The sequence below is a fragment of the Pleuronectes platessa genome, chromosome 14 (assembly GCF_947347685.1).
Source record: "Pleuronectes platessa chromosome 14, fPlePla1.1, whole genome shotgun sequence".
NCBI classification, from domain to species: Eukaryota; Metazoa; Chordata; class Actinopteri; order Pleuronectiformes; family Pleuronectidae; genus Pleuronectes; species Pleuronectes platessa.
Window position 1 is genome coordinate 12,200,522 of NC_070639.1, and position 27,941 is coordinate 12,228,462.

The 27,941-nt window shown below is 43.8% G+C and overlaps 1 protein-coding gene across 1 annotated transcript in view; it reads left to right on the forward strand.

The window, feature by feature from the left end:
* The window catches only part of LOC128456422 (FERM, ARHGEF and pleckstrin domain-containing protein 1), a 52,372-nt gene that overhangs the window by 12,416 nt on the left and 12,015 nt on the right, over window positions 1-27,941 (forward strand). Inside the window, exons 3-14 of the mRNA XM_053440593.1 lie at window positions 16,627-16,731; window positions 16,824-16,866; window positions 16,959-17,037; window positions 18,234-18,331; window positions 18,801-18,915; window positions 21,277-21,424; window positions 21,574-21,669; window positions 21,762-21,925; window positions 22,040-22,108; window positions 22,192-22,267; window positions 23,154-23,364; window positions 24,468-24,474. Coding sequence (XP_053296568.1) covers window positions 16,627-16,731; window positions 16,824-16,866; window positions 16,959-17,037; window positions 18,234-18,331; window positions 18,801-18,915; window positions 21,277-21,424; window positions 21,574-21,669; window positions 21,762-21,925; window positions 22,040-22,108; window positions 22,192-22,267; window positions 23,154-23,364; window positions 24,468-24,474 — 1,211 coding nt within the window. The remainder of the gene's footprint in view (window positions 1-16,626; window positions 16,732-16,823; window positions 16,867-16,958; window positions 17,038-18,233; window positions 18,332-18,800; window positions 18,916-21,276; window positions 21,425-21,573; window positions 21,670-21,761; window positions 21,926-22,039; window positions 22,109-22,191; window positions 22,268-23,153; window positions 23,365-24,467; window positions 24,475-27,941) is intronic.

Below are 27,941 nucleotides of genomic sequence, written 5' to 3' on the forward strand. Positions count from 1 at the left end.
TGACTGCTGTGAATTTCAACCCTGTACATGTTAATCTTTGAAAGGCCACACGCTGGTCTGTGTGTGAGTTGCCATGGCTACACGTGGAGGAGGACGAGGAGCTTGGTTGCTGTGCTGCAGAGTTCTGTCTTCCACTGATATCTGCCACGGAGGAGTGGGGGGGGGAAAGTCTCCATGCAGAGCATTAATGTGAGTGTAGTGCGCCAGCGTAGGGATTCGCTGCTGCACACCAATTATGACTAACGTATTCAGGAGACACAGCCCAGCTCCCTGTGTGCTGAGAGTACTTCTGCTTTTTTGCATACAAATACCGCGACTTAAAATATGACAGATATTCATTTTTTAAAAAGAAATATTAGCTCTTGTAGGTGTCACCGCTGGTTGACCCAGTTTCCCCTTGAAAGATGGCATTGTGTTGGAGGTGGCACGGATTGGGGATTTTTTTTAGGGGGTTGGGTCATATGCTTAGTGTCATCATTAAAGCATAAATGGAAGATTTGTGTGCGACTGTAGAAGCAGTGCTGTTTCCAGGGCTCACACGAGCGGTACAAAGATGAAACCCCCCCTTTTCTTATTCAGATTTTCCACTAGTATATAAAACACGTTGGAGCTTGAAAATGTTCAAAGTGTTGGGTCATGTGACCAACGCTATTCATGTGTCTTGCATCATTCTTGCACTGGCTGACTGACAGCATTCTCATGCTTTTCCTCACATGAACTCTGAACCCTCTCGGTTGGCTCTTCTCTCGTGGCACGGCAATTGAAATCCCGCAGCAGGATGTGGGGGCCGAGGGGTCGAGTTGGTTGGTTGATTTCCCACATCCAGCCATCTTCCTGACATGTAATCGGGTCTTGGGAGCCACAGGAGAGGAGCAGCAGGGGAAAAATTATCTCGAGGCTGATGGTTAAGAATACAAACAGGTTAGAGGAGACTGGAACCCCACACAGCTGGATTTGAGACGTAAAGATAAGGATATGTTTCATTGAATTGTCCTCATCGGAAAGAGTTGCATCAGAATCGGGACAGCAGGGGGATTGCAGGAATCTGTTGTCAGGGCAACCAGTAACCTTCCAGCCATGATAGACATACTGCACAGCTCCATACAACTCCTGTCCAGCCAACCTTTGTGTTAATAAAGTGTCACAATGTAGAGTGTGTATATAGAAGTTGTCAATCTTGCAGTAAAACCTAAATAGATATCAAAAAGTGTTTCCAGTTCTGTTAATGTCCATTTAATGTCCATGAACAGAGTTTGTAGACCTGGAGGGACGAGGTTCTGGTTTCCTTTTCTACTTTGACCAATCACGTTTGAGCAAGCTTTGGTTGCCTTGGAGAGCATAGACCAAAATGCATCAACTATCTGCTTTTTAATTTATCTGTATTTATATACAGATAGCTTTTAATAGAGATTAGCCCAAATGTCACCTTGACCTCAAACACCTATCAGTATCATTGCTTGTTTTTTTTACCAAACCTTTGATCTGTGTGTTAAAAATCAGTCTAACGACGTATTTTGAAATATTCGCTGTCTACACCTGAAGCCCAGAGGCTAATTCGTCCTCACACTATCGTCGACGGGCTCGGAGACTGGTGCCCAGTTGACAAAACCCGATGAAAGCAGACTCCCACACTGTGAAGCTATTCCTTACAGCATGCTAGATGAGATATCCATCATGAATCTGGTGGGAACGTGTGTGGGCGTCTACATGAGCAAGTGACATCGGTATGAATTTTTTACTTTAATCATATGTCAGCTCCTCGTTTTCTGTGAAGCACTGAAGCTGTGAACACACAGTGGTGCAGGTCACAGTGAGACAATCCTGCACAGAGGAAACGATAAAAGCTTGTGTCTGACAGCACTGTGCTGCATTGCTTTCTATACAGTGCACAGGTGCTTCGGGAGAAGACGTGCCTTTATAATAAGTCTTGTTCCTATGGTAACCAAGACGGATGGTGTCTTTGTGTAACATGCTCACGTTTGTGTGGCTCAGACGGCGGGGAAGTCGACTGTGCCTGTTTGTGCGACTCTTTGCCTTCATCCCTCCACAAAGGAGAAGCAAGCCGATGAATGCAAACGTCACCTGCGATCCCTTTTGTGTCGGAGGCATGAAGGTGGATCCTCTGACATTTCATGCCCGTGCACATACATTATTCCACCGAGCTTTGCCCTTTGATGACGGCGCTCAGATCCTTTCATTAAGCTCTTGAACTGTGGCACTGAATCTGACTGAGCAGCGGCGGGGTAGGTAGACGGCACGGCACACGATGGGTGTGGCGGCTGCTCTCTGATGTCCTTCCTGGTCTGGAATAAAGAGTGAAACCCTCACGGGAGCCGCGTTTGCCTCTGCGGCTTCACAGCAGCACCAAACCTCTTCATGAATTATGAATTTCTCATTTGGAATCAGGGGGGATAATTAACATGTCATTCGGGACTAGCAGTGTGATTTCACTGGATTATCCTTTTCCTGTGGTACCTTATTTTAACCCAGCTGCTCTGGCTTCACCTTTCCTGCCCTCATTTCCTCATATGGTCTCATCAGTGGGAAAGAAGTGTGTGTGTCGCTGCACCACATGCACACTGCTCCCATGATATTTCCTGCCATGCTTCATTGGTAATTAAAACAGAAATTGCAGCATTTTCCACCTGGCTGTATTTTTTTGTCAATGTTGCAGCTCCGCCCGCAGTAAAATTCTTTCCCATGATGCATTTGCTTGACATGTTGCATATCAGAATTCCTCTCAGCTGTACCTGAGCAGCTGAGCCCACCTCCCACTGCAGCCGGGCGGTAATTGAATTTGGGGTCTCTTGGGCAGATAGAGGAGACGTGTGGGAGGGCGAGTCTGGATGAATGGAGCAAATATTGAGGGAGGGACCTCAGTGCGTGTGTGTGTGTGTGTGTGTATGTGTGAGTGTGTGTGTGTGTGTGTGTGTGTGTGTGTGTGTATGTGTGAGTGTGTGTGTGTGTGAGTGTGTGGGTGTGTGGGTGTCAGAGAGAAAGAAGAGTGAAATCTCAAACCATAACCCGAGCTGTGGACAGGCCTGCTGGAAAGGTATTAACAAGGACAACACTTCACTCCAACACAGAAGTGTTACATTAGATTCCCCGGAATCCGTCCTGTAGCAACGCATCCTAACTCACACTGCTTTGCTCAGGTTCTCCCACTTTTCTGTATTCACTCTCTAGGGTTCTTTTGAGCTTCAGCCTCAACTCTTCAGCTTATCTTTATTGATAAGTGACGAGCGGAAGTCTGGCTCTAAAAGAATCAAAGCTCTGTCACTGAGGCCCAGTGTCCGTATGGGAATGCCCCTTAATAGTCATCAAAGAATTTGTCCCAGCGGACGTTGGCTTTCACATAACTAACCAGCGGGGGCTGGTCTGTTATGGATACTTCTGGTCTCCGGAGGGTCTCAACGTTGGCAAATGACTCATTGTCACCGCGAAGGATTGAAGAATAGCTCGCTTTAGCGGATCATAATAAATCCTTCCTGTTGTGGGTCTTTGTGAGCTGCAGAATTTGAATGGCACGGTCAGCCATGTTAAGAGCTGGTTGCATTCTGTTATAATAATGATGAAGGTTCAAAATCCTTTATGTCATTTTAATGCACTATATCGCTGTCTTCAGACATGCGCTGAAGTTCAGACATTTTCCTTATTCATTACACTGGAGAAGGCAAATGTCCGAGTCGGTTGGTCCGGACATTCTCTCCTGCCAGACCGATTGTAGAATGTCAGAGTGAGATTATGTGACAGTGCAGCAGGAAAATCCCAGCGAGCAACAGACACAAAACTGTAAAAAACAATACAAATATCTCAGGATGGAAGAGCTGTACCATGTACCTGGAGGATTCTGAGCATGTTGTATTAAACTTTGTATTTTTGTGATTAGATGCATAATCTGCAGATATTTGCTCATTATTTGAATCGAGGCAAACTGGCTAATCTGGTTTCTGCTGGTCAGGTGGTTTTATCATGACACACTGTTGATTTAATTTAGGTCCATTACACAGTGATGTTGTGTGGGTGCTGGTTCACGTAAGCTCAGTTAGTCGTCTTTAAACAGACAGGCAGCACGGAAGCATTTAGCCTAATAAAGATGAATTGGGTTAGTAAAATGAATCTTGAGTGACTGTGACGTAAGAGAAGTGGTGACGCTGCCGAGTCGAATGTGACCTTCACTGTTTGAATAGAACGGTTTCTACCAGCAGTGCAGTCCGAGTGTGAAGGCTGAGTCACCAGTCGTTTAATATTTCAGTGAGTTAACCCGAGATTCATCAAACCAGCACATTATGCAAAACATAAAAAGACGCTCGGTTGAAACACAAAACATACAAGACCAACTGATCCACTAAAGTGTGATACAGTGGAGAAAAGTGGTTCATTACAACAGCGAAGGGTAAATATACAGCTATAAAGCCTAGTAATATATATTTTTAATTTCAGTTTCATTTCAGTCCAGATAACATGAGCTATAGAATGAATATTTTATTTTTTATTGATTTAATCCTTAACTTGCTGTCTAGTATCAGAGGTTGGCCCATGTTGAATTTCTCATAAATGAAAACAAGGCAGTTACATTTGTTTCTATCCATTATTGGAGTTCAGCACATCATGAAACAGCTGGTGAACCTCTATTCAGGTGCTATCAAACATTTACAGAAGAAGAGGGCTGATGATGATGATGATGATGATGTAGTTGGAAAAAGCTGCAGTCACATCTCAAACAATGCAAAACAAAGAGATGTAAATACGGCCTTTCTGTTCATTTAATAAATGAATTTGAGGAGTTTCACAGTTTCCTCATTGCTCCACACAGATCTTCATGCACGTCACATTTTGTTTTATTCATGCACATTTTTCCCTCAGCTTTAGCCGTGTCATGATTAGTAAGTCAAACGCCTCTTTGCACAGTTTTGATCCATTCCTCTAAAAATGAAAAACGACACCCCCCCCCCCCCCCCCAGCGCAGGGTGGCCATGCTGCATACTGTCAGGTTACCATGGAGATCCTCCTCCGTTTAAAAAGTGAGGCAGACTTGTGAAAATGAACGACCGCCCAGTGTTTGCTCTCTAACTTCAGCCTGTGTTCAAACCTAAAAACATTTAATACATCGTATTAAACCTGTTAGTCTCAGTCACATCTTATCTATTGTTTAAATGAGTCCTAGTGGGTTGTTTCACTCTCTGGGAACCATTGAGCCACTGCTCTCTGAGACCAGTGTTCACATTTCCACAGTCCCACTGAACCCAGCAGCAGATAGACACGCTTTTTTTGGGGTGTGCTTTGAGAAGCGGGAGAAGCCGAGCAGGGTGTGGCGTTTTCTCCCTCTGTGTTTTGGCTTTCACCACCAACGTGCTTATGGTCGCAGTAATGACTTTATAACACAGGCACATAGAGCTGAACTCTAAAAGTAGAGCACACGTTACGCCTAGAAGAATTAAAACGGTATCTTTGTAGATAAAGATGATTTAAATGTGTTTTAACCTGAACCACACGATTCCCTTCAACTGTAGATGATCTGTCTCTCTATGGTTTCTCTCACCATTTTCTTTATGTTGCCATGGCTACTGGTCCTGCTCTGTCTTCCAGGGGAGAGGAATTGGTATTCTGCAGCACGGGCCTTAATAACTGCCGGACCCAGTGACCTGCAGATGCAGAGCAACAGCTGCATTCTTTTGCCAAGCCTGTGTGTGCTCTCGAGTTTGTTTGCTGGCTCGTCGCCGGTTGTGCCCGAGTTTCTCCAGCACCGGCCCCGACTGTGAGATTTCCCCGAGGGCGTCCACATTCGTCACGCCGTGGAGAGAGAGCGATAATGCCGCCGCCACAGGGTGGTTCACACAGAGGGCTGAAGGTTTAAAACGGTGCTCCATTAACATGAGCGGTGTAATGCTGCACTGAATCTCATGGCTTTAACTGACTTGCACCCTGGAACAAGCCGTTCAGGTTGGTGCCTCAGAATCTTTCAAAATCACAACTGTGTTCATCAAAGCAGGTATCCCATTTAACTTAGCTTTATAGATGCACATACACATTGTCAATCCATAAAACCATCCAAGCATTGAAGCATTATTCACTCTGTTAGCATCGTTGTCCTTTTTAAATATAATTCATGGCCAATTTCAAGCGCTTTAAAGTTCCGAGTTTTTGAAAATCTGCACCCCGGAAGGATTCATTTTAGCAACTTAAAGCGCTGCTTGCATGTGAATGAGAGGCCGAAAAAGAGAAACAAATTTTACAAAATATCTGCATTAGGTTTGACAGGTTCTAGAACGGAAAGTATAGAAACACTGGAGGCTCTGTTTAGTTTGAAAACTCCAGAGCTGCTTTGTATTTGTGACGGACAGAAGCAGAGAAGTTTAAAAACTATGTCATAGTCACAAGCACTGGCTTCCTGCTTCCTGTTTACACCGATACCCACAAGCCCAGTGGACTTGGATGATCCTGTGATAAGTTTTTCAGGTGTGTTTGATTTTATTACACATCTGGAGCTGAAATGCTCGTGGGGACAGAGATCGTTCTCTCTGGTCTGGCTGTAGCCTGAGAGCCGTCCACTCGTGATCACTCAGGACGCAGGTTAATGCCAGTTGTGAACCGGGCCACTCAGCAGGTATCTTACTATGCGCCGGTTGCTTTTTTAAGCCCGGAGTTCTTTCTTGGCAGTTGACCTTAATCCTCATCCCCAGGAAGCGCAGCCTTGGTCTCAGGCTTCTGTCTCTACATCTGCGTGATCTAAGGTCAACTATATTCTGACAGGGGAAATCACAGCAGACTGACCGGGTGATCATTTGATGTTCATTGTAAAAAAACGTCGATAGAATCCTAAATGAATTCAGTAAATATCATATATTTTTTCTGGGCCTGAGTATCCGTGCAGTCAGGGTGTGTGCATCTTATGGACTGCTAGTTTGCGTTTGTGTGCGATGAAGTTCCTCCTCGTCTGACCTTGTTTCTGTGATGTCAACTCACAACAGTTGTTATCAATACAGTGACTCACACACATCACGGGGCAGAGGGGCTCTGGATTTGCGGCACACAGGGCTAAGTGGTTTAAGGCTAATCTCGAGGAGGCCAATTGATTGGCCTCAGGAGTAAAGCAGCATGTGCCGCTGTCATTATTTATTACGGGTGGAGATTATGGGTGAAGGGAGCGTGCAGCAGGACAGTAGCAGCAACCCAGAGCTTCCCTCAAGACCTGAAACTCGTCTCCTCCATCCACCGGAGAGAATCTCTTTAACCCCACACAAGCTCCCAGATCTCCTCTTTCTCCCAGTGTGTCCTCCTCACAAAGTCCGTGGTGGAAACTGCTCTCTAGCCTTAAGTTGATCAGTGATGATGCAACACTTCGTCTCCAGCCATAAAGATGCCACAGTGACATCTATTTCTCTGGCACCGTGTGAACTGACCAACACATTTACATTGTACGCATGTTGTGTCCTGTGAGTTATTTCTCTGATCTGTTTGACGTCGGATTATAGAAAATGTTTTTATTCCAATTGCATGTGAAATAAAATATTACAAAAATTATGAAATAAGCAGAGCTAATTTCATTACTTCATTGTATCAAATATATTTAAAATTCTGAGACCATCCAAGCGCATAGACAGACATCTTTTGTTTAGATGACAACGACAAGCATTTAATATACTGAACAAATACATAAACTCAATACTATTTCATGAGTTTAAATGAATGATGTAAAGACTCTTTCTAAACTAACAAAGGGCTTATTCCCTTCAATTCTGTTCTCAAACTCTTTAAATCCATGTTAGTGAGCACTTCCCCTTTGCTGAGGTAATTCATCCTCCTGACAGATGTGCATATCAAGATGCCGATCTCACAGCCTGACTATTGCACAGGTTAGTCAGTGTTGGTTTTGGACTGGTCCCAATAAAAGGCCACTACAAGAGGTCAAGCTCTGTCGAACGTCACAACGCTGCACAGATCTCTTGAGCTATGAGCGATCATGCAATCTTCCTGCTGATTAAAGTTTTTTTGTGTGAAGATTCTCGGTCGTTGTACAAATGTGTTAGGGTTTGTATTTCCAGTTGCTCATGTCCAGTTGTACAACTTCAGAACGTGACAGGATTGTTAACCCGATCATTGCCTCTTCCAGATCTAAATATCCATCATTCCACTTTAAGGTGTAAGTGGCGTTTCCAAGAGTTTGGAACTGTTCACATCCCCTTAGACCATATGTCACCGTGCCAGCTCAGGATGTGTTAATAATACATTAATGTTCACAATATCAATATTTATGTATCTATGCATCCTGACTTGCTGTCTTAGTATAGTTTGTTTCGATTCTTCAGTCAGTTGCTACCGTCTTTGTATTTGTATGCGTTATGATTATGAATGTACTTGGCTATGAAGTTGTGCCAAGCCAGGATCTACATAGTAATTATGCTCCTATGCTTACGCGCTGTGGTTTAATGGCGTCCTATATTATTACTGTGCTCACTCTTGATCCGTCCAACACACACACAGCCCCTCATCAGACATCACAGTGATTATGTAGATCAGTTTGTCTGCTCCAGTATTAGCAGGCGGCTGTTTATACAGGCACGGTGGCACATTTACTTATATTTAATTAACATACTATGGATTTGAATTCTTCCACAAGAATGTTTCCCATCTGTTTTGTATCCGGTAGATTTGTGCAGGCTTGAGTTTGGTGAAGAGTAGCTGGCCGTTCTCGGCTCCAGCCCGAGCCAATGCCCAGATTTCTAATTCGATAGCTGTTTGACTTCCTCTTAAACGCACTCTGACGCTAATTTGAGACGTCTGATCTTGTCTTTCCTTCCCAGCAGTGTCTGTACTTCAAATCGGGAAACTAAGAAACGGGCACTGTTGTACATTTCTGCTTTTACTGTCCCGCAACTGAGGGGCATGCAGTGAGCTCAGTGAGGATATAGAGGCTCCTGGTTTGCACTGGCTTCTTTTACGGGGAATAGATGCATGAAGCTGGAAGGTAGCTCTGCCTGGTTTGTGCTTGAGCTTGGTCGACTGTGACAGACGGTGGATTGAATGGGATTTCTTTCGGGGTTGCAGTTTTTCCAGCTTGTTATGCAGATGACTGATTGAGAATTAGTGCCATTCTGGATGACTGGGTTTATCCCCCAGCTCCTGATTTTTTTCTGAATCTAATTCATGCTGCATTTATTTTGTTTGATTTGTAATCTTTTCGCACATTGTGAATGCTCCTGAGCATCATATGTTATCATTAAACTTCAGCCTGATATAGTGTGTTATCAGGAGTTTAATCAAACTGGATGGTTCACGTGATAATCTGCGGCTCTCTGGTGTATTGTGTAACAACACCATGTGACCTGCAGGTTAAGTAGGTCATGGCTGGAGCCTACCGATCCAATCCAAATCATTAAGAATCACCTCCATGACACCATTTTGTGTTCAGATTAAAAATATGAAAGGCTTGTGTCTTTTCCTTGGCCTGACCTTTTGGAGTTGTCTCTCACAGTTACACTTAATTAATCTCTTAATTAACCTATTGATTTCCTGTACTTTCACAGTTACAGGGCTCTAGAGTATTCACAGCTACATGAGGGGAGCACAATTTGTCTTCATTTTGCAGTTGGTAGAAAACAAATCACAAGCGGAAGAAAGCTGTAATTACACCTACTTGGTCTTGGATGCTACTTAATCCAAAATCATGTATATTAAGCCTGAAACTAATTACTTTCATTATCAATTAATTCCTCAATTAACTGATTAATCCTTCTTCTATAAAATGTCAGAAAATATTGAAAAAATGTGGATGATAATTTCTCACAGCCTGAGTTGATGGGTTTAGATAGTTTGCATAATTCAATAATAATATCCTACCCAGTGATAGTTGAATTTTAATTTCATACATGAAAAAGAAAAACATGAAACGCTCACAATGAAATCTGGAACCAGCAAATATTTACCATTTTCACTTAAAAAAATGATACATTGAAAAATCTTTTCAAAACAATATCTTGACATTGGTTGTGATTTGAGAATATATTTCCTTAACAATGAATATTTAATTTTGGAACAAGAGTCTTTTCATGTGGTTTTACTCTTGATATTTCTCATGCTTATGTGATATCAGCGGTTAAGAATGTATTATTCAGTTCCCCATTCGGCCTTTATCTTGCTTAACGAAACCTAACATGGAGTTTCGTGACTAAATGTGAAGTGACGCATCCTCCCCCTGAGTGACTGTAATCCTCGGTTCAGTGGGGGGGGTTCGAGTGGGGACTAACCAGCATGGGTCTGGAGTTTCAGGCGCTGTGAAAGAGAATCAGGCAGATGAGGGAAAAAAAGAGGCCAATCTTTGTGGTAATTCCAGCTGCCTTAACCATCCCCCCCCCCCCCCCCCCCCCCCCCCCCCCCTCCAGCCCTCTGCTTATTTTAATGATAGTCTCTAGTTAGGCTAATGCAGACGTGACAGAATGATGTGGTGTGCTGCATCAGTGCATGTTTAACAGTATATCATGGCTTCATATATTAGAAAGCATGTTGGTCCGGTCTGTGCTGCTGCTTGTTTACTCTCTGCGCTAATGATGAAACCTATTAGATATCTCTTCTGATTTATGGGGCTCTGACAAGCACAGGGACGTCCCTTCATTAATGCACAGCGCTCCGCAGTGTTCTGCATCCAGCAGCACAACAGTCACAACCGGACGCTTGATTATTATTTATGTAAAATCAATATGTTGTTTGTAGGAGGAGATCAGGCAAGGAGAGTGGAGGGACATTTTTACAAGAGGAGGAGGAGGGTGTTGGAGGAGGATGTTGGGCAGCTACACCTTCATCTCTCTCTCTCTCTCTCTCTCTCTCTCTCCCCTTCTCTCCCCCTCTCAACCCTCTATTGAATCCGGGGGACATTTTTTCCACGGTTGTCCTCTCGGGGCCTAGAGGCTGTCCTACTGTGACAGAATGGCTCTGACAGCTGTGGCAGCCCAATCATCACTTTTGCTTTCATATTTTTCATCTGCTGCTCGGAATGTTTCAGAAGAAAAAAAACAAAGAAAGCTGAGGAATCTTGAAACAGTTTCACCACGAACAGATTTCCTTTAACCAAATCACTGCCTCTGTGTTTGTGTGTGTGTTCTTTCATTTCATGTTTAATTTAAGGCACAGTGGCATTAAAGTTGTCCTAATTATGCTGCGAACATATGCATGGTCACACATGGCATGCAGGTAATTTGACAGGATTATCAGTATGTTTGCCGCCCTCCGCTGTTCTCTCTTTGTCAGCCTCCCGCTGTAGTCGAGTCACCCTGGGAACCTCTGCAGCACATGACCTGAATCTCAATGAGCTGCAGCTGCCACTGACCTCTCTGTCTTATGCTTCCCTTACAGTGCACATTATATATGCTCATGCACACACGTGTGTACGCCTGCGCATCTGCAGCACATCTGCAGAGCTCCACATGTGCTCTGACTGTGGAAACTGGACGATATTATGACATTATTTTAGAGGAAGAACAGTGTATATGTCCAATGTGTGGTGTAAATCATGTTGGAAATTAGATTATTAAAGGGGGATGATTTTTACGCCTTGGTTTAAAGGGACTGCAACCCCTCTCATCCCTCCTACCAATTACTGGTAATACCATAAGTAGATGTACATGTTTATAAATTAGGGGACAGACTGGGATATAAAACAAATATATGTATGTTTGTATGTTCTTAGGTTCCTCGAACAGCTTTGCTCTTGGTAAATTGCAACAGAAGCCACAGAAACACACAGCGGTGGCTGCACATATGTTTTCAATGACAGCGTTGTGAGGATTCAATGTGAGATTGTATATCAACTTGCCACTGGGGTCAAAAGAGCCATGGTTCACTTAAAAGCATCTGAAATCATTCCTGTTTTTTTCCACTGCAACTTCTTCTTCACGTGATCTATGTAGGAGTTGTGACTTATGAAACCTCCTCCCCTGAAGTCAGCTCAAGAACGTTCTTTTTCTTTTCTTTTGCCCAAACCAATTTTGTCCGTCTTATCAGACGAGCACTTCTGATAGTTTGATTCCCGAAAGTGACCTTTTCCCCACTTCTCCATTTTCTTTCCCCTTCCTTCAAATCACAGTCTCTTTCATCTTCAGACCTTGATCAGCCTCCTGTGATGTGGCTGAATGTCACAGCTGAAAAAAGCTCAAGGCGTGCACTGACTGCTCCATATATAATGTATAAGAGAATCTGCACTGGAACCGAAAGCAACCAACTCACGAGAAAAAAAAAATCTAAGTCGTCATGTCCCCTTAAGAAAATAAATGGCTGATCACTCTGCTACCAAACAATCATAAACTTCTTTAGTACTTTATCAGAAGCCATTCCCTTTGTTCCAAAGCCAGTGCCATCCTGTTCACCACCGTTACCACCACACCCCCCCTGGACACTGCCCCCGGAGAAGTTTGGTGAGCTCGCCTCGCCTGGCATATCGCAAGTGAAGTGGACCATACCAACAACTCCTGGAGGGGGAGCATTGGAGGGAACACAAAGCTGCTTTGCTCCTGACCTTTATGTTTTGGTTGCTGACAGGAGCCTGCTAACAAGGGACGGGGGTCAGGGGGAGGCTAAGGGTGGGGGTGGTCACTCGGTCTATACCCTCGAGTGGAAACCTACGCGTACATGTGTGCAGACGTCGCTGTCATCTTTATTTAGCCTTGTCCTGTCACAGCATGTAGAGGTCAGGGCAGCAGTGCTAGTGCTCATGGACGTGTATACTGAAGTAGCTTTCTAGGAGCCGAGTGAGAAACTGAATGAGACAAGACAGACCCTCCCCGTGCGTCAGGATGTATGGCCTGGTGGGAGATTGGTGATATTTTATTGGCACTGTACGTGATGGAAGAAATGCCAGCTGCTGTGACCTTTCCGCTGAGGGAGAGGCCTCACGTCTGCTCCGTGTGATTGTGGGACCTCCTGTTTTTAATTTAAATTTAAAGTTCAACTGTCCACATGCTGATAAATAAAGTCGGCTTTTACAGTGTCTCCATTTACGCACAGTTGTTAAAGTGAACACTGCATTGTGTTTTATAGTCTTGATGAGCGGGGATATCGCACAGTCTTACTGCTGGTGCTAGAATATAGAATATATAAAAATGTACTGCTCAATAAGATAACGTTGGTAAAACTATCTGTAGAGGTTTATTACAAGATTCAATTTGTGGAATAAAGTCGTAATGCAATTAGAAAACAGTTTTCTGGAATTTGGTTCAGTGTGAAAAATCCCAACAACTATTTCATCCCTTGCAATAACATTTTGTGCAGAGTTTAATCTTCCCCACTGGATGAATGTTAATAACTCTGGTGAAACCTTTCTTAACATTTCACTTGCTGCCATAAGCAGGACAACATTTAAATAAGTGGGATTTATTGAAGTGGCCACAACAACGTGAAAAGCTCCCCACAGGTTTGTGTAGCTGTTGAGTGAGTTTGATCTTGACAGCACGCTCTCACTCGCATTTATCTCCGTGCAGGGCCTCACACGTCTGCTGGCCTGGCTCGAGTTCCTTTCTATTGTGTTTGAAAACATTCACCAGTCCCATTTGGCAGCTATCACCAGCTATCAATAAAATGTGCTATTGTGTGAGTCCTGATGTGCTAACCGTTCTGTGGAGGCCCCCCCGAGGAGACGTTGTGGCTGCACAGATAAGTGCTGCGATGCCGTTATGAAAAGACTCAATGGACCTTTTGTCCCAGAAAAAACCTTTTGACAAGTCACAGAAGGAAAAGTACAGGTGTAAATCATATTACCTTAGTCAGGTTAAGGTACTCAGAAAATACTGTTTTCAGTGTCTTATTCAGACGGTTGGTTAAATCTGGTTAATATCTGAATTAATGTCCATTAGTGTCCATGTAAATGTGTCTTCTGTCATCATGGCTTGATTGGACCAATGACTAAAACAGAGGCATTGTTAATGTTAAGATAAGATAATCCTTTACTAGTCCCACAATGGGGGAATTTACACTTTCAGTAGCAAAAGTAAGCATCAGTAAACAATAATACTCGTGAGAATATGTACAGTGTATGGATGGTACATGAAGCATTGTATTGCCCAGACAGAACGAATATTCTACAGTTAAGAGAGTTATTAGAAATACCTGTTTCTACTCAGTGACATGTCTGCTGTGAAGAGAGTCTATAGCCATAGATCAGATGTGTCAGGGATTAAATACTGAAATAGTTCTTAAAAGCCCTGAACTTTTGGTCTGGTGCTGTCTCCATAGGTTTAGCAAGGCACCTTAGTTCCAATTAGTGCAAACCATAAAATCTGATTCAACATTGAACTTTAATACCATTTGAACAAGGTTGATTGGAATTAGTAATGGAGAGCTCACCAACAACATACACACACTCAAGTATGTATTAATACATAAGGTATATATGAGAAACGTCCTTGAACAGAATAGAATAATACAACTTGAAACTAATATTAAAATAAATGAAACCTCATAGTATAGAATGTCTAGATCAGACACTAGCGACCCACGTGAAAAAGTGTTGAGGGGGCGGACAGCTTTGGGATAAACCTGCTGCAGACGATGATCTTTCAATAAAGAATGGTTTTGTGGAAGAGCTTCGACGGTTTCAACATGAAAGTTCCACATGTGCACAAAGCCAGGTCCATAAAGAAAGGGGTTTGTTGGGATCAAGCCTCTGCGGCTTGTTTGCAAAATCTTGGAAAGCCTTTCCAGAAGAGCACGGGCTGTTATAGCAGCAGATTAACGCTGATGGTTATCTGTGTTTGTTTGTTAGTCAGCAGGATTAGGGGGAAAAACTACATGGAGGATTACCACGAAATTAGTGGAATGGGTCAGGGAAATTTGGTGCAGATCCAGACTGGACTGATATTCACGAGTGTGTGCAATCTGGTGGAGATGCAGTGAGTGAATTTAAATGTGGTTTCATTAAGGGGGCTGTTGGGCCTTGGCGGAGGAATGCTAGTTTTATCCACCTAAAAGCCTTACTCCAGGTTTCATCATTTCGTATTTAAAACAAAGAAAGAAACCATCGAGCGATTACTGTGTTATGTTCTGTCGTCTGATTGGGTGTGTCATGATGGCCCGGCGCTCTCTCTCTGACTTGTGCTCCATGAGAAGCAGCCGTCTGGTCATGTGGGCAAACGCCAGCCGGACAACACCGGCCGGCAACAGCTGCGTTTAATCAAGCGCCGCCTGGCTCCAATCAGCCTTATACCCATCTCTGCTCCGGCTCGTGGTCACTTCCCTCTGCAGATTTATGGGCCTGCATGTGAGCGTGCTCTGGCGAGACAGAAACAATCTGCAGCCTCCACTGCTTTCAGCTCGGCTTCCTTTGCCCCACTTGCTTTGCTCGAATTGTAGAAATTCATTCAGCTGGTCGTTTCGCCCACTTGTTGCACCACCTCATTGAAAAGCCATGTATGTGTGTATTTGAAGGGTGTTTTTGGGCTGATGACCTCTCCCCCCCCCCCCCCCCAGCCTTTTTGTGGCCTCCCTCACCAGCTCCATTCCGTCACCATATGGAAACAGCTGCTCCTCGGTGGTTGGACGCTCTCTGCAGCGCCTCGCACGGGGAGGAGCAGCGAGAGTGGGGAGGCATGTTTAGGGAAGATTACGGATTCGGTTGTGGAAGTGTAAAACCCCCTCACTAAGCTGCTGGAGATTAACTTTGTATTCTTTCAGCATTAATAGGAACACAGACAGTGTGGTTCTTTTAAAACTACACAGATTTACACTGGGATGTCAGCACAGTTCAGCTGCGTGAGGAGACATGTGGTATTAGTGTCTGTGCCAAAGACACTGACTCTCCGTTTGTGTTAAGGCAGAAGCTGCTTCCTTGAAAACCCTCTCAGACTCAGCACTGGTTCATTAACCAAACCAGGTGGAAACTGCGTCTCTAAACACTCCTGTGTTACGCTCTGCGCTGGTTCGGACCAGTCACGGGGGGGGGGCAGCCAGGCAGAAATTCCCCCGCTGTGTGGCTGGCAGAACTCTGTGTTTCCTCAGGGAGAGCGGAACAGAGGTTGTTTCTGTGGAAGTCCCTGACATCTACGTGACCTTACATGGGAAACGTTTCTGAGGTGGCTCCTCCTGGGGGTTTTATGTGCTGTCACATTGTTGTTGTTTGTTAAAAAGTTTGCGGATTAACCGTACTTCCAAGTGTTTGTGTGTGCTTGCCTGTGGGGTAAGCGGGGACAGAGGTGGTGGGGAGACTCCCTCTTTATCCCTGATGCTGTATCATCCTCTAACGTCTGCTGGTCCATCATCAGTGACACTGAAAAGACAGATCAAATACAGTCCAGGGCCCACCCTCCCTCCAGCTGCAGCAGATCTGAGCCAACTGAGCTTTAGAATGTCAGGACAGAAGGAGGGAGGACACAGGAGCCGACGTGTATCTGGTGGAAATCAGCGACCGCAGAGATTGACAGGTCCACAAAGCCCAGCCCTCTTTTGTTTCTGGCTGCTCCTCTGTGAAAAAATCTGCTTCCTGAAGTCTGGTCGTCCTTCTTTTAAATAAAGAGTATTAAATGTCACCGAGCCACTTCACTGGAACAAAAGTTCACTTTAAAAATAGATGTGGTTATTGTACATTGGTCATAAAAAACTTGATTCTAACCAGAATTCTTTGCCGCTCTTTCCTCTTGTTCACAGCAAAAAGCCTCGGGCAAAGTGCTGTTTGACCTGGTGTGTTCCCACATGAACCTCATCGAGGGCGACTACTTTGGCTTGGAGTTTCAGAACCATCAAAAGATGATGGTGAGTGAGCAGGAAAATGAAAGTGAAATGGAGCCTCTTCTGATACATCCCAGAAATCACAATACTGCATATTTCTCTCCTGTTTTCCACAGGTTTGGTTGGATCATATCAAGCCCATTATCAAGCAGCTCAGACGTAAGTGTTTCAAAATGCTGTCACATCTTCTTCCAAGGAATCTTTTTTTTGTCATGAGAATGGATGTGTTATTATTATTATTACAACACTAGGACCGAAGCACACGATCCTGAGGTTTGCCGTGAAGTTCTTCCCTCCAGACCACGCACAGCTACTGGAGGAGTTGACAAGGTGAGCTCCTCCTTTACCTGAATAGATCTCCACATTATACACACATCTTCCTTTAGGCATTTTATTAAAAACCATTTACGTGGGATATGTCAGAGTAAATGACTTCAGCTGTTATGGAAGCAAAGATGCGCTCTGCTTCTTATGAGATTTATTCCCTCCTCGGTTTTTGTAATTGTCATGTCATGGCTGCCATGTTTCTGATTTAGCTCTCCGCAGATGAGCGTGGCACTAATGACTTCCTGGTGTCTGTGAGCTTTTTGCGGAGCTGTGTCATGACATGTTTTCATAGTTTGCAGAGTGGAGAAATATTAGGCAAATGTGTTGAATGATTCTTTATGATATTAGTATAAATAAATATACTCGAGGTATACTAATATATGGTGGTTTTCTGATCTTTACACTGATATGCATGGTGTTTGATGAGGATAATTATAGAAATGGATCAATATTTGTATCGTATGTGTAGTATGTGAATAGTGCAGCTCTCGATGTCCTAGAAGGATATTGAATCTCTCTTCAGTGTGTGGATTTATTTGGTTTCTCTGTTTTAATACACCATAATATTAGTATTGGGACGCTCCATCTCCATGTGTCTATACATTTGGTTCAGGGTCACTACGGCACAAACCTCCCTCCTCAGCAGACTATGTATTTTACGCATTGAGCTGGAGACACAGATTATCGAGCGAGCCAAATAGTTACAACACATGACACATAACCATAATGTACGCAGTTTGAGTCCAGTGAGGAACCTTTTGTCGCTTGTCATACCTCATCTCTCTCTCAGCCTGTTTCCTGTCTGCATCTTGACCCTCCAACAAAGGCTAATTCTCAAATATATACTCCTACTTTATCTTTTATCATTTTAACAAATTCTAAGCCTGTTATTCCCGACTTTATTGGTTCTCGCTCTGGCTCTAATCCAAGAGAAGCAGCGGTGCAGCTTCATTACTTGCTGAATCCAAAATGTGCACTTTGCCAACTCTATTGGACTAAAAGACTTGTGCAAAATAAAAAGAGCCGGAGTAGATTGTGTTTATTCAGACGTTTCGCTGCAGCAGCTCATTTAGATTCAGGGGTAGATGTTGTTTCTGAGCTGATCCCGAGGTTTTTCTTTTTGTCTTGTTCTGCTGCTGGAACCCACCAGCACATCCGCCCTGTTCTACCTTGTTAAAGCAGTTTGTGTCTGTGTCCAGGTACCTGTTTGCCCTCCAGATCAAACAGGACCTTTCCTCTGGACGTCTGACCTGCAACGACAGCAGCGCGGCACTGATCGTCTCCCACATTATCCAGTGTAAGTCCCTCACGGCTCCTCATTTAGCTCAAGAGACCAAAACCTCGACAGATCTGAGTTTATCATCAAACGCTGTCGTGTGGCACACTGGATACCATTGCTGACGGATCCTGGGTGCGTTCCTTTGGATACCTTTCAGTCAGCTGCCTGGACATAATCTTGCAGAGCTGATCCAGAGCAGCCTAGCGGTGCCACGCCAGGAAATACTGAGCATTTTATCAACCTGACGTTTCTCAGCATTCAGTAGAGATCAAAAACAACACGAACGAAGAGGGAGATCAGTTCAACTTGCATACGCACGTAATCATGTTGACACAATTTACCACAGCTATGTTTTTATGAGGGGATATCTAGTGGACGAAGGGCGTTTCATTCTGTGCCGAGCAGCGCTGAAGTATGTTTTTATAACCCGCCAGTATCTTGTAGCAAGTATTTCCTCAATAACGTCTTTTATTTTATTTGTTTTCAGCTGAGATTGGGGACTTCGAGGAGAGTCAGTGCCGGTCGCACCTCCTCAACAACAACTACATCCCAGATCAAATGCCCCTGATCGACAAGATCATGGAGTTTCACTCAAAGAATATGTGAGTTTGTGGAAGATTTAAACATTCAAATGTCTTAAATATTTTTGACTTATTACGTACGGGTTTAATTATGTTTACATTCATTCAACGATCCTTCTGTCGAGCTTTAAAATTAGTTTTTTTTAAAAAATATTTTTGAGCATAGTTAAAATGTTGCTGCACATTGTTGTACATTCTCAATGATCTAAGATATTAGCACGCTGGAATAAAACTACAAACCAGACCAACATGAAGCTGATAACTGAGTCTCCAACACCCCAGGTTGAATTTAAACCCCAGAACCCTGGATGGATAGCGACTGTCTCCCACTGTTGTCTGTGAGATAATGTTGCGTTTTAAGGGTTATTCTCTACTCAGCTACTTCACCTTATCCTCAGTTATGCGGAAGTGTAAGTAATTGTGGGACTCAGATATTCCTTCATATCTGTCTACTTGGCATTAGGTCCTCGCATGAAGAAAAACCAGGAAGAACTATGAGGTGTACAGAACATTCAAATGAGAAACTCAATGGATCCAGTGTCTTTAAGTCTGCTCTTAAAGTCACTGAAGCCGCCGCTCAACACAAATGATTGTGTTTGCCCGTGAACAGGAAAAGTTGCGTCAGGCCCTGTGCACGTCCTGTCAGGGACATTTTATTATACAGGTGACACCTTCAGGAAAGCAGCTGCTGAATAAATGGGCTCTTTCTCAGGAGCGCTCCGTGCAGCTCTTTATCGTAGATCAGCTCAGAAGAGCCCGTCTTTTGTAAGTTGTTTTACAGCTTCTGGAGTTTGAGTATTTCTCCAACAACAACAAAAGAGGCCTGGAAGCTTCCTTCCACCCACCACATGACTCGCCCCGCTGTTGTCAGCTGGTTTCGAAGGTTAAAAACGCACATTCTCAGAGCGTATACTCAGATGTCTAATGTGGAGCTCACACCAAGCGGAGATGGTTATTGAATTTGGCTCTTTTCAGTATTTTTCTGCCTCAAGTTTAAGAGCGACAAGCTGCTGGGAGTACATCACTGGAAACCTTCCAGATCTCTCCTCCCACCATCCTGCCACAAAATGTCAAAATCATCCGTGCACACGTTTGAGTACGAGCCAAATCTTTGCCAACCCTCGTCTCACCTCTCTTACAGTGAGCTGTGTCAGAGAAGGACTCACAGTGGGCGGCTCCTGCTACATGAAAGCAGCTAGATTAGATTTGACTGCCCTCTTTGACTCGCTTTTTCTTCTTTCCCCCCCCCCCCCCCCCCCCGAGGCTTTCTTCTCTGATAACTGTAACTGCGCTCCTTCTGCTCGGATGCCACGCCGAGTTAAATCTCTTATTAAGTACCACACGCAGGAAACGGGTCCGCTGATAAGAATTAGGAAAGTTAGTTAGCGTGCACAGCCCCTCCCCCCCGACCTTCCACCAGCGCTGCTCCAAAAACTCCGATAAACACGAGGAGAACCGGATCCACTCCTTCTTTCACCTCAATTAAAGAGACTCACAGCAGGATGATGAGCTATGGTTTCATTTATTTTTCAAAATGTTCTGAAAGGATAATGAAGGCTGTGGTTCTCTCTTGTTAAATCCAAGTATCAAAGCCGGCAAGTACATTTAATGCAATTACGTTTTCTTTTTGCATAATCCTGCTAAATATTAAACAAATTAAAAAAAAAGACAGGGGAGAAAACATAATCTCCTTGGCCGAGGTAATAAAGTAAGTTAGATTTATTATATTGGAATATTGCAGAAAATGTATTTGCGTTTGGCTGATTATGTCATTCTCATAAATAAGACAAAAGGGAACATCAGATATTTTGTGGGCCAATTAGCAAACAGTAATGTTCCTCGATTAATACAACATTCCCATTACCATTTTACACACTGCTTTCCACGCACAGGAGGTAGAGCGGGTCATCCACTAAGCGGAGGGTCGGTGGTTCGAATGTCGCATGACGAAGTGTCAGCGGGCAAGACATTGAACCACTCAAATTGCTCCAGTGCTGTATAGATAGATAGATAGATAGATGGATACTTTATTAATCCCGAGGGAAATTCAGAAAGACTAGAAGTGGTAAGAATACAGTCCATTTATAAGTTATCACAATAAATCCATAACTGTAGTGGATGGGCATGTGGATTATTTCACATATTCTCCTGCAGATTAAACTTGGTGAAAATGTTATGCTAGATTCATATTAAACCCTGACAGCAGAGTGATCATCTCTATCAGTCTTTGGCTAATTAATGGCTTATTAGGATCAACTAATTATTAGTTTTTGTCTTTTCTTGGATTTTTAAACAATATGGGAAATATAGAATATTCCCATCCTCATTCTTGATCTTCTTCTTGTTGTGTTTTAACCTTGTTGTGTTGTTTTTGTGTTGCAGAGGTCACACACCTTCAGAATCAGATTATCAGTTACTAGAAGTTGCGCGTCGGCTGGAGATGTACGGGATCCGCCTTCACCCTGCCAAGGATCGTGAGGGCTCGGGTTTAGGCTTGTCTGTGGGGCACACCGGCGTCCTGGTCATTCAGGTCAGTGCCGCTGGTTTGTAAGGTCAATGATGTAAGAGGTGAAAGTTCAAACCATGGGGGTGTGCGATTGAGATAGATTTGGTTGTATAAAGAGGCATTTCTTTTAAAAGCCTGATTTAAAAGTTGATTCATTGTTTTTGTCGCTGCAGGGACACACGAGGATCAACGCCTTCAACTGGTCTAAAGTCCGTAAACTGAGCTTCAAGAGGAAACGTTTCCTCATCAAGCTGAGGCCAGATTTAAATGTAAGTTACGTTGCTAGGCTCTGCTGTGGATAATTAAATCACGTAACTAAATCGAATCCACTAAATGTGATAAATGTTCTGCGCTGCACCAGAGTTCGTACCAGGACACTCTGGAGTTCCTGATGGCGAGCAGAGACTGTTGTAAAGTCTTCTGGAAGATCTGTGTCGAGTACCACGCCTTCTTCCGCCTCTTTGAGGAACCGAAGGCCAAACCCAAGCCTGTGCTCTTCACACGAGGCTCCTCCTTCAGATTCAGGTAGAGGGAGTCTCTGTGTCTGTGTCTGTCTCTGTCTCCAGTCCCAATGTCCCTTCACTTTAACAGTCGACTAAAGCTCATTGTCATCATCTCCTCTGTGCTCCTTCTCTGCAGCGGTCGCACACAGAAGCAGGTGATTGATCATGTGAGGGAGTCCGAGTTTAAAAAGATCCCATTTGAAAGGTAAAGGCTGCAGACGCGTGTATGTTTGACTCATTGGTTCTGTGTGAGTGTTTAACACTGACAGTCCACCGTCTCTCTGCCAGGAAACACAGTCGGGTCCAACACAACAGCCGCCTGTCGCCGCTGCCTTCTCCGCGTCACCATGAAGTGCCAACAGAAGTGAGTGTCTCAGCCTTTGAAGTGCATCTGGAGCAGGTCACATGGAGTCTGTGTCACCCCAATGAATCTCATTAGTACGCTTCTATATATACAAAGAAAGCCTTTATTGTCCCCTGTGGAGTTTTCTCACAGTTGCCTTACATTGTCATTGTCATGTGAATATTTTACAACTTACATTGTTCAATTCAATCAACACTAAACAATATTTTAAGTTATTCCAGATCACATCATTTTCATAAATGCAAGTCACACTATATAATACTATATATAATGTATAATATTTAACTATTAAGTATGTAGGGAGGCATGGTGGGGCAGTGGTTAGCCTCACATCTAGCATTTTCTTGGTTCCAACTCCTGTTTAAGCAAGGGGCTCTTCTGTGTGGAGTTTGCATGCTCTCCCTGTGTCTGCGTGGGTTTTTTCTCCGGGAACTCAGGCTTCCTCAGGGTTCACCTGATTGGAGAGTCTAAATTGTGTGTGAGTATGAATAGTTGTGAGATACTCTCGCCTATATGTCAGCAGCGATTGGCTCCTGCAACCCTTTCAGGATAAGCGCTATATAGATGGTTTTAAGTGCATCACACTCCACATCTCCGCTTATCCAAATGAACAAAAGACCAAACGTTTAGGATCTATTCAGACAGGTGACACACACATTTACATAAACTGGGAGCTGTCTTCTGGCTTTGTGTAACATTAAGTGGCACATTATTACCACAGATCAGCAAAACCAACAGCAGATAGTTCTCTTTTGCCAGCTTATGTATAAACTTACTCATCAAAACCACTCTACCATCACGTCATACAGAATTACAGAGTTTTTGATAGATAAAACACTAAAGTCTTGAAATGCTTTAACTCTCTGCCTCTGTGTGTGTCTGTCAGAGGGGTCCTCCTCCCATGGACAGAGTCGAACCTCCTCCTCAGCGTCACTGGAAAGAGTCGGTGTTGGTTAGCGCAGAAGACGCCTCACGCCCCACCAAGCCGAGCCCCTCCCACCAGACAAACGGCCACGAGGACAGAACGGGGTCGGTGTCCAGGACGGAGGAGACGAGAGGCTCGATGCGACAGATCCACCAAGAACCTCTGAGTACAGGTCTGCCACCTCGTGCTGCTACAGCCAGCAGCTCTTCCCTCCACTACATTGGCTGGAATAATATAGATTATGACTATAACACGTGCAGGGATCAGGACACTAGGATGAATCACAGGGAGAAGGCCGTGCTCCACCAGGCGTCTGGGTTTGAGAACATGAATGGTGATGTCCGGGCTCAGCAGGAAAACTTTACGGGTAGGATGCACCACAGGGAGTCTGCTTCACCTTCCAAACCACCGCTCCCACCGAGTCACAAGTTAGATCCGACTCAGTCGTACAAGAGGTCTGACCAAAGCCTTGTCTATGGCACCATGGCAGACATCAGTGCTCAGAGCAGAGACAGGCAGAGCTGCAGCCCTCTCACAGTCCCACATATGATGGGCTCGAGGAGCGGCGTCCCCACTCCTGCCCCGGACGCTTCTCATCCAGCACCTTCCCTCAATCATGCTGAGCAGAATGGCTACAGCTCTGCTCACCCTCACTTTGACGAGGGGGGGCACTCCCCCATGCCCAGTCGCTCTTCGCACTTACAGAAGCTCCACAAAATGCGCCACATTGACACAGACCCAGACCAGGGAGCGTCCTTGCCAGGGCAGGAGGCGCATCCCGTCCTGTCTCGGGCCGAGCGTATGGCTGCTCTCGAGCGCCGCATGGTGGCCAATGGGCTCTCGGCCCCGGGCAGATCCAGGGCTGGCCCCGGGAAGAAACGCTTGGGGCAGGCTGGTGCCACACATGTTGGGGCGGTCCAGATGAACGACTGCTCCAATACCAGCGGCTCAGAGTCCAGTGAGTCTGAGGTGGAGACAAACAGGGGCAACTGCAGCAGCCCCCTGATGTTTGGTAACGCTGCGGAGGCCGGCTCCAATTCCCCTTTACCCAGAAACAAGTTCTCCTTTGGCAGCCTCCAGCTGGACGAGGAGGCAGATGAGGACAATAATGTCTTCAGCGATGACGATAGTGGACAGATTTTCAGCTGTTAGCGCAGCGAGAGCTTCAGAACATGCACAGTATGAAGGGTTTGGTTTGGGTTCAGATGGTGAAGGGAAAGCCAGCGTTTGGTGATCATGAATAACAGGTGCTGAGACTAAAAAGTGAAAGATAAGGGATTGCGTGAGAGTGAGAAAACTACATTGCATGTTGTGGGTACATGCACCTATGAGGTCTGACTGCATGGAGGGTAAAACACTTTATGGATGATGACAAGGAAGAGCAAACACCCTGCAAATTGCCCTGGAAATACAATTATACATACAATGCAGCAACAGATCAAAACACCAAAAAAGTATTATTAATCGAAAGTGTAGAAAATGTTTTGATTTATTATCAAACGTTTGCGGAACAAACAAGAAGGTGACAGGTGATTGTTCTCAAGTCTACACTAATCTCAGTTTAAGTGTTCTACTTTCTGCTCAGAGCACTTTTAAACCCTCTCTTTCGTTTATTGAGAAGTTGTTTCCTTTGCAAGACTGAGGGATGGAAGGGTGTATCAGTGTTTTCTTGTTTGCTGCATGGAGGGAGTTCATCGTTATCATTCTGCCTCTTGTGTTAACATGTCTCTGCAGAAATACACAAGTGCCAATTTAGGATTCAACACTAATGGATAAAAACTTGTATTGTCTCTGTTTATGTGGGTTTTAATCTCAAAGAGGAACTCGGAGAGGTTCCAGTTGCACACTTTTGACTCTACTGGGTTTGTCGTAGACGTCATTGTTCAGTCAGTGATTTGTGGACTGGTTGAACGCTCAGTTCAGTTTCTGTTGCCTTATGATCTCCCATAGGGAAATAAACTAACAGAGTTGTCTGTAGTCAGATCTATTTTGTACCGGATGATTGTTGTTGTCAGACTTTGTGCAGATTTCTGCAAAACAGACTTTGAGGCCGTTCTCAATATTTTGGGCTGAAATGTCTGTGGACCGTGAAAGTTTCTAAGCTGTGTTGTGAATATCGTGGATAATCTTTACATATCTTTGTGTAATTGATACTATTTTTGAAGCATCTGGTGTGTGCTCAGTGTCAGTGTGGAAACTGATGAATATGTTGCAAATATCGATTCCAACTATTGTTTATGTTAACAGCTCCCCCTGCTACAACTTTACTAAAGAGTCATTCCGTGTCAAATCATCACACTTTTGTTATGACATTTTTCACACTTAAAATAACAGTATTCTTACTGATTATAACAGTTCACTTGCAAAACGTATATATTTACAAATTTGTCCGATTTTTACAAAAGATGTTTTTTTTAATTTAATCAAATCTTCCCGGAAGTTCGGCTTTTTGATGTTTGATTTGTTGCACATCTGACATTTCAGTTGTGTAGGTTTGTCATTTGACCAATCAACACACAAAATTATATTGGGATCTGTAAAGGTGCAAAACAAAGTGTGATGATTTGACCTTGGAAGGATTCTAATGTGAAATTAGCTTTTTTATTCACAAAATCTGCGTTATTGACAAGAAAATGTAGAAACAGGTCTAAATATAACCTCAGGGTATTTTAGTGTCTATTGTCTAACAGCATTAGAGACCAGTGGTGGCTTGTTTAGGCTAAGTTGAGAGTAAATGTCTGTTTCACTGGCAGTTTGGCCACTTCACTACAGTTTATAGCTCTTATGTTCACCGCCGACATCTCCCTCTGCACTAGACTCACGCTCGAGTGTCTCTGCCCAATAATTTGGTTTCACAAACTCCTCCGACAGCTGTGGTGGCTGCCAGCAACTTTGCAATCTTCATAACAAAATGCTGCTGCACTTTTATTCTTTTTCCTTTCCAGTTTCTTGCTTTCACTTCTGTCTTCATGTTTCGTTTTGTTAAAATAATGATTTTTATGTCACATTCCTGCTTTTTTTTCTTCTTGTCCAGTGTATGCACTTGTCTGTCAGCATGAAACTGTTGTTATCTTTTCTGTTACTGCATGAAAACCTGTTCTTTCACTCACCAGCTGTGTCTGTGTAAATCAAGATCACCAGTATGTGGGTTTCCTCTCTCTGCAGTGATCCAGATAACACGTCATTATTCCAGCAGACAGGGAGAGAGAATGTTTGGGTAAAGGATGACAGGAGTTTGGGGATATACAGGCAAATAGAAGAGGGGATGTGTATCTCTCTGTGTGTGTGTGTGTGTGCTGTGTGTGTGTGTGTGTATGTGTGAACTGTGCATGTGATAGGCAGTTTAAAGGCAACTCCTCAAAGTACACAGGCTCTTGGCTCATCCGTCACAGTCGACTGCTCCCAAATGTTTTTTTTAGCATCTACATCAAAAACCGAAGCTGTGTTTGAATATTTATGATTCTAGATTTCTAAATTATTTGGTGTTTCAACATGGTACTCGACATGCATTAATGCAAAATTATGAAGAGGGAATACATATTTGTTTTTTTGTGGGGGTTGCTGGATCGCTGCAGCGCGAGGGGAAGCCTCCCTGATGCACACAGCTCTGCCACAGACCAGGAGAAACAGTGCTGCACAACAACTGAATAATTTGGAGGGGATGTAAATTTGTTCTTTAAACTCCAAACCATTTAACACTTGTTTGTTCGGCTCTGCGTCTCAGGTCTGGAGGTGAAACCTGTTTGTGTCTCCTAACCACTGATGTCCTTCAGGATTTTGTTTTCCAATGCATGCTGTGCTAAACCAGAACAGAAGCGTTCTGGTGCGCATCATACTGCGCTGCCCTGGCTGCTCCCTGCATGTGCTGAACTGAATGTACTGTAACACACAGGTAGTGATCACAGTCACACACTGTCATTGTCCTAGAGATTAAATACTCTGTTGTTAGAGCAGGGTTTAAAACAAAGGGAACCATGCAATATATTTAAAATAGCATATTTATATTCAGTATTTTTACGATTCACTTTCACTTTAATGAGTAATATGGATGCAACATGGACAAATATATGTTTGCTCATCACAAGTAAGACAATTACAATAGTGTCCCAATGCTGTTTATTGAAAGATCCTTTACATTCTAAATTATATTTTTGATATTTCACTTGTTGTTTTTCTCCCTATCTTTATTCAAGAGCTGGGTCTTTCAATTTAACTGGAGGGCCAGATTTTGTATTGTTTTCACTCAAAACCCCACACTTGCACTCAAATGGCCTCTGCTTGTGCTCATACTGTGCTCTTGCACTCAGATATTCCGTTGCTCGGACCGATATCCTTCGCTTGGACCGATATCCTTCGCTCCAGCTTCATCTCCTCTCTTCTCCTCGAGCTGATGCTGTTGGATTTTCTTGTTCAACAAGTCTGTCAAAATTTCCCAAACAATAGAACGCCAGGCTTGCCGTTGACTAATTCAATTATCCCGCCCTTGTAATTGGTGTGCGGATTAAGCAAGTGAAATACATGTACTTAAGCCGTTGAGGATGGAAGAGAATCAATCGGTACTAGAAGTGAATATCTTGAATAAAGACAGGAAAAAAAACTTTATTTAAATGATAGTTAACACACTAGAAGTCTTTGTATGAGTTCACACATCTTTCCCCTTAAGACTGTCTTTCACTGACCGTTTTAATGCTGCTACATAACTTCACTGGAGTGTTTATATGTCACTTTAGAGTCAATAAAAATGACCTT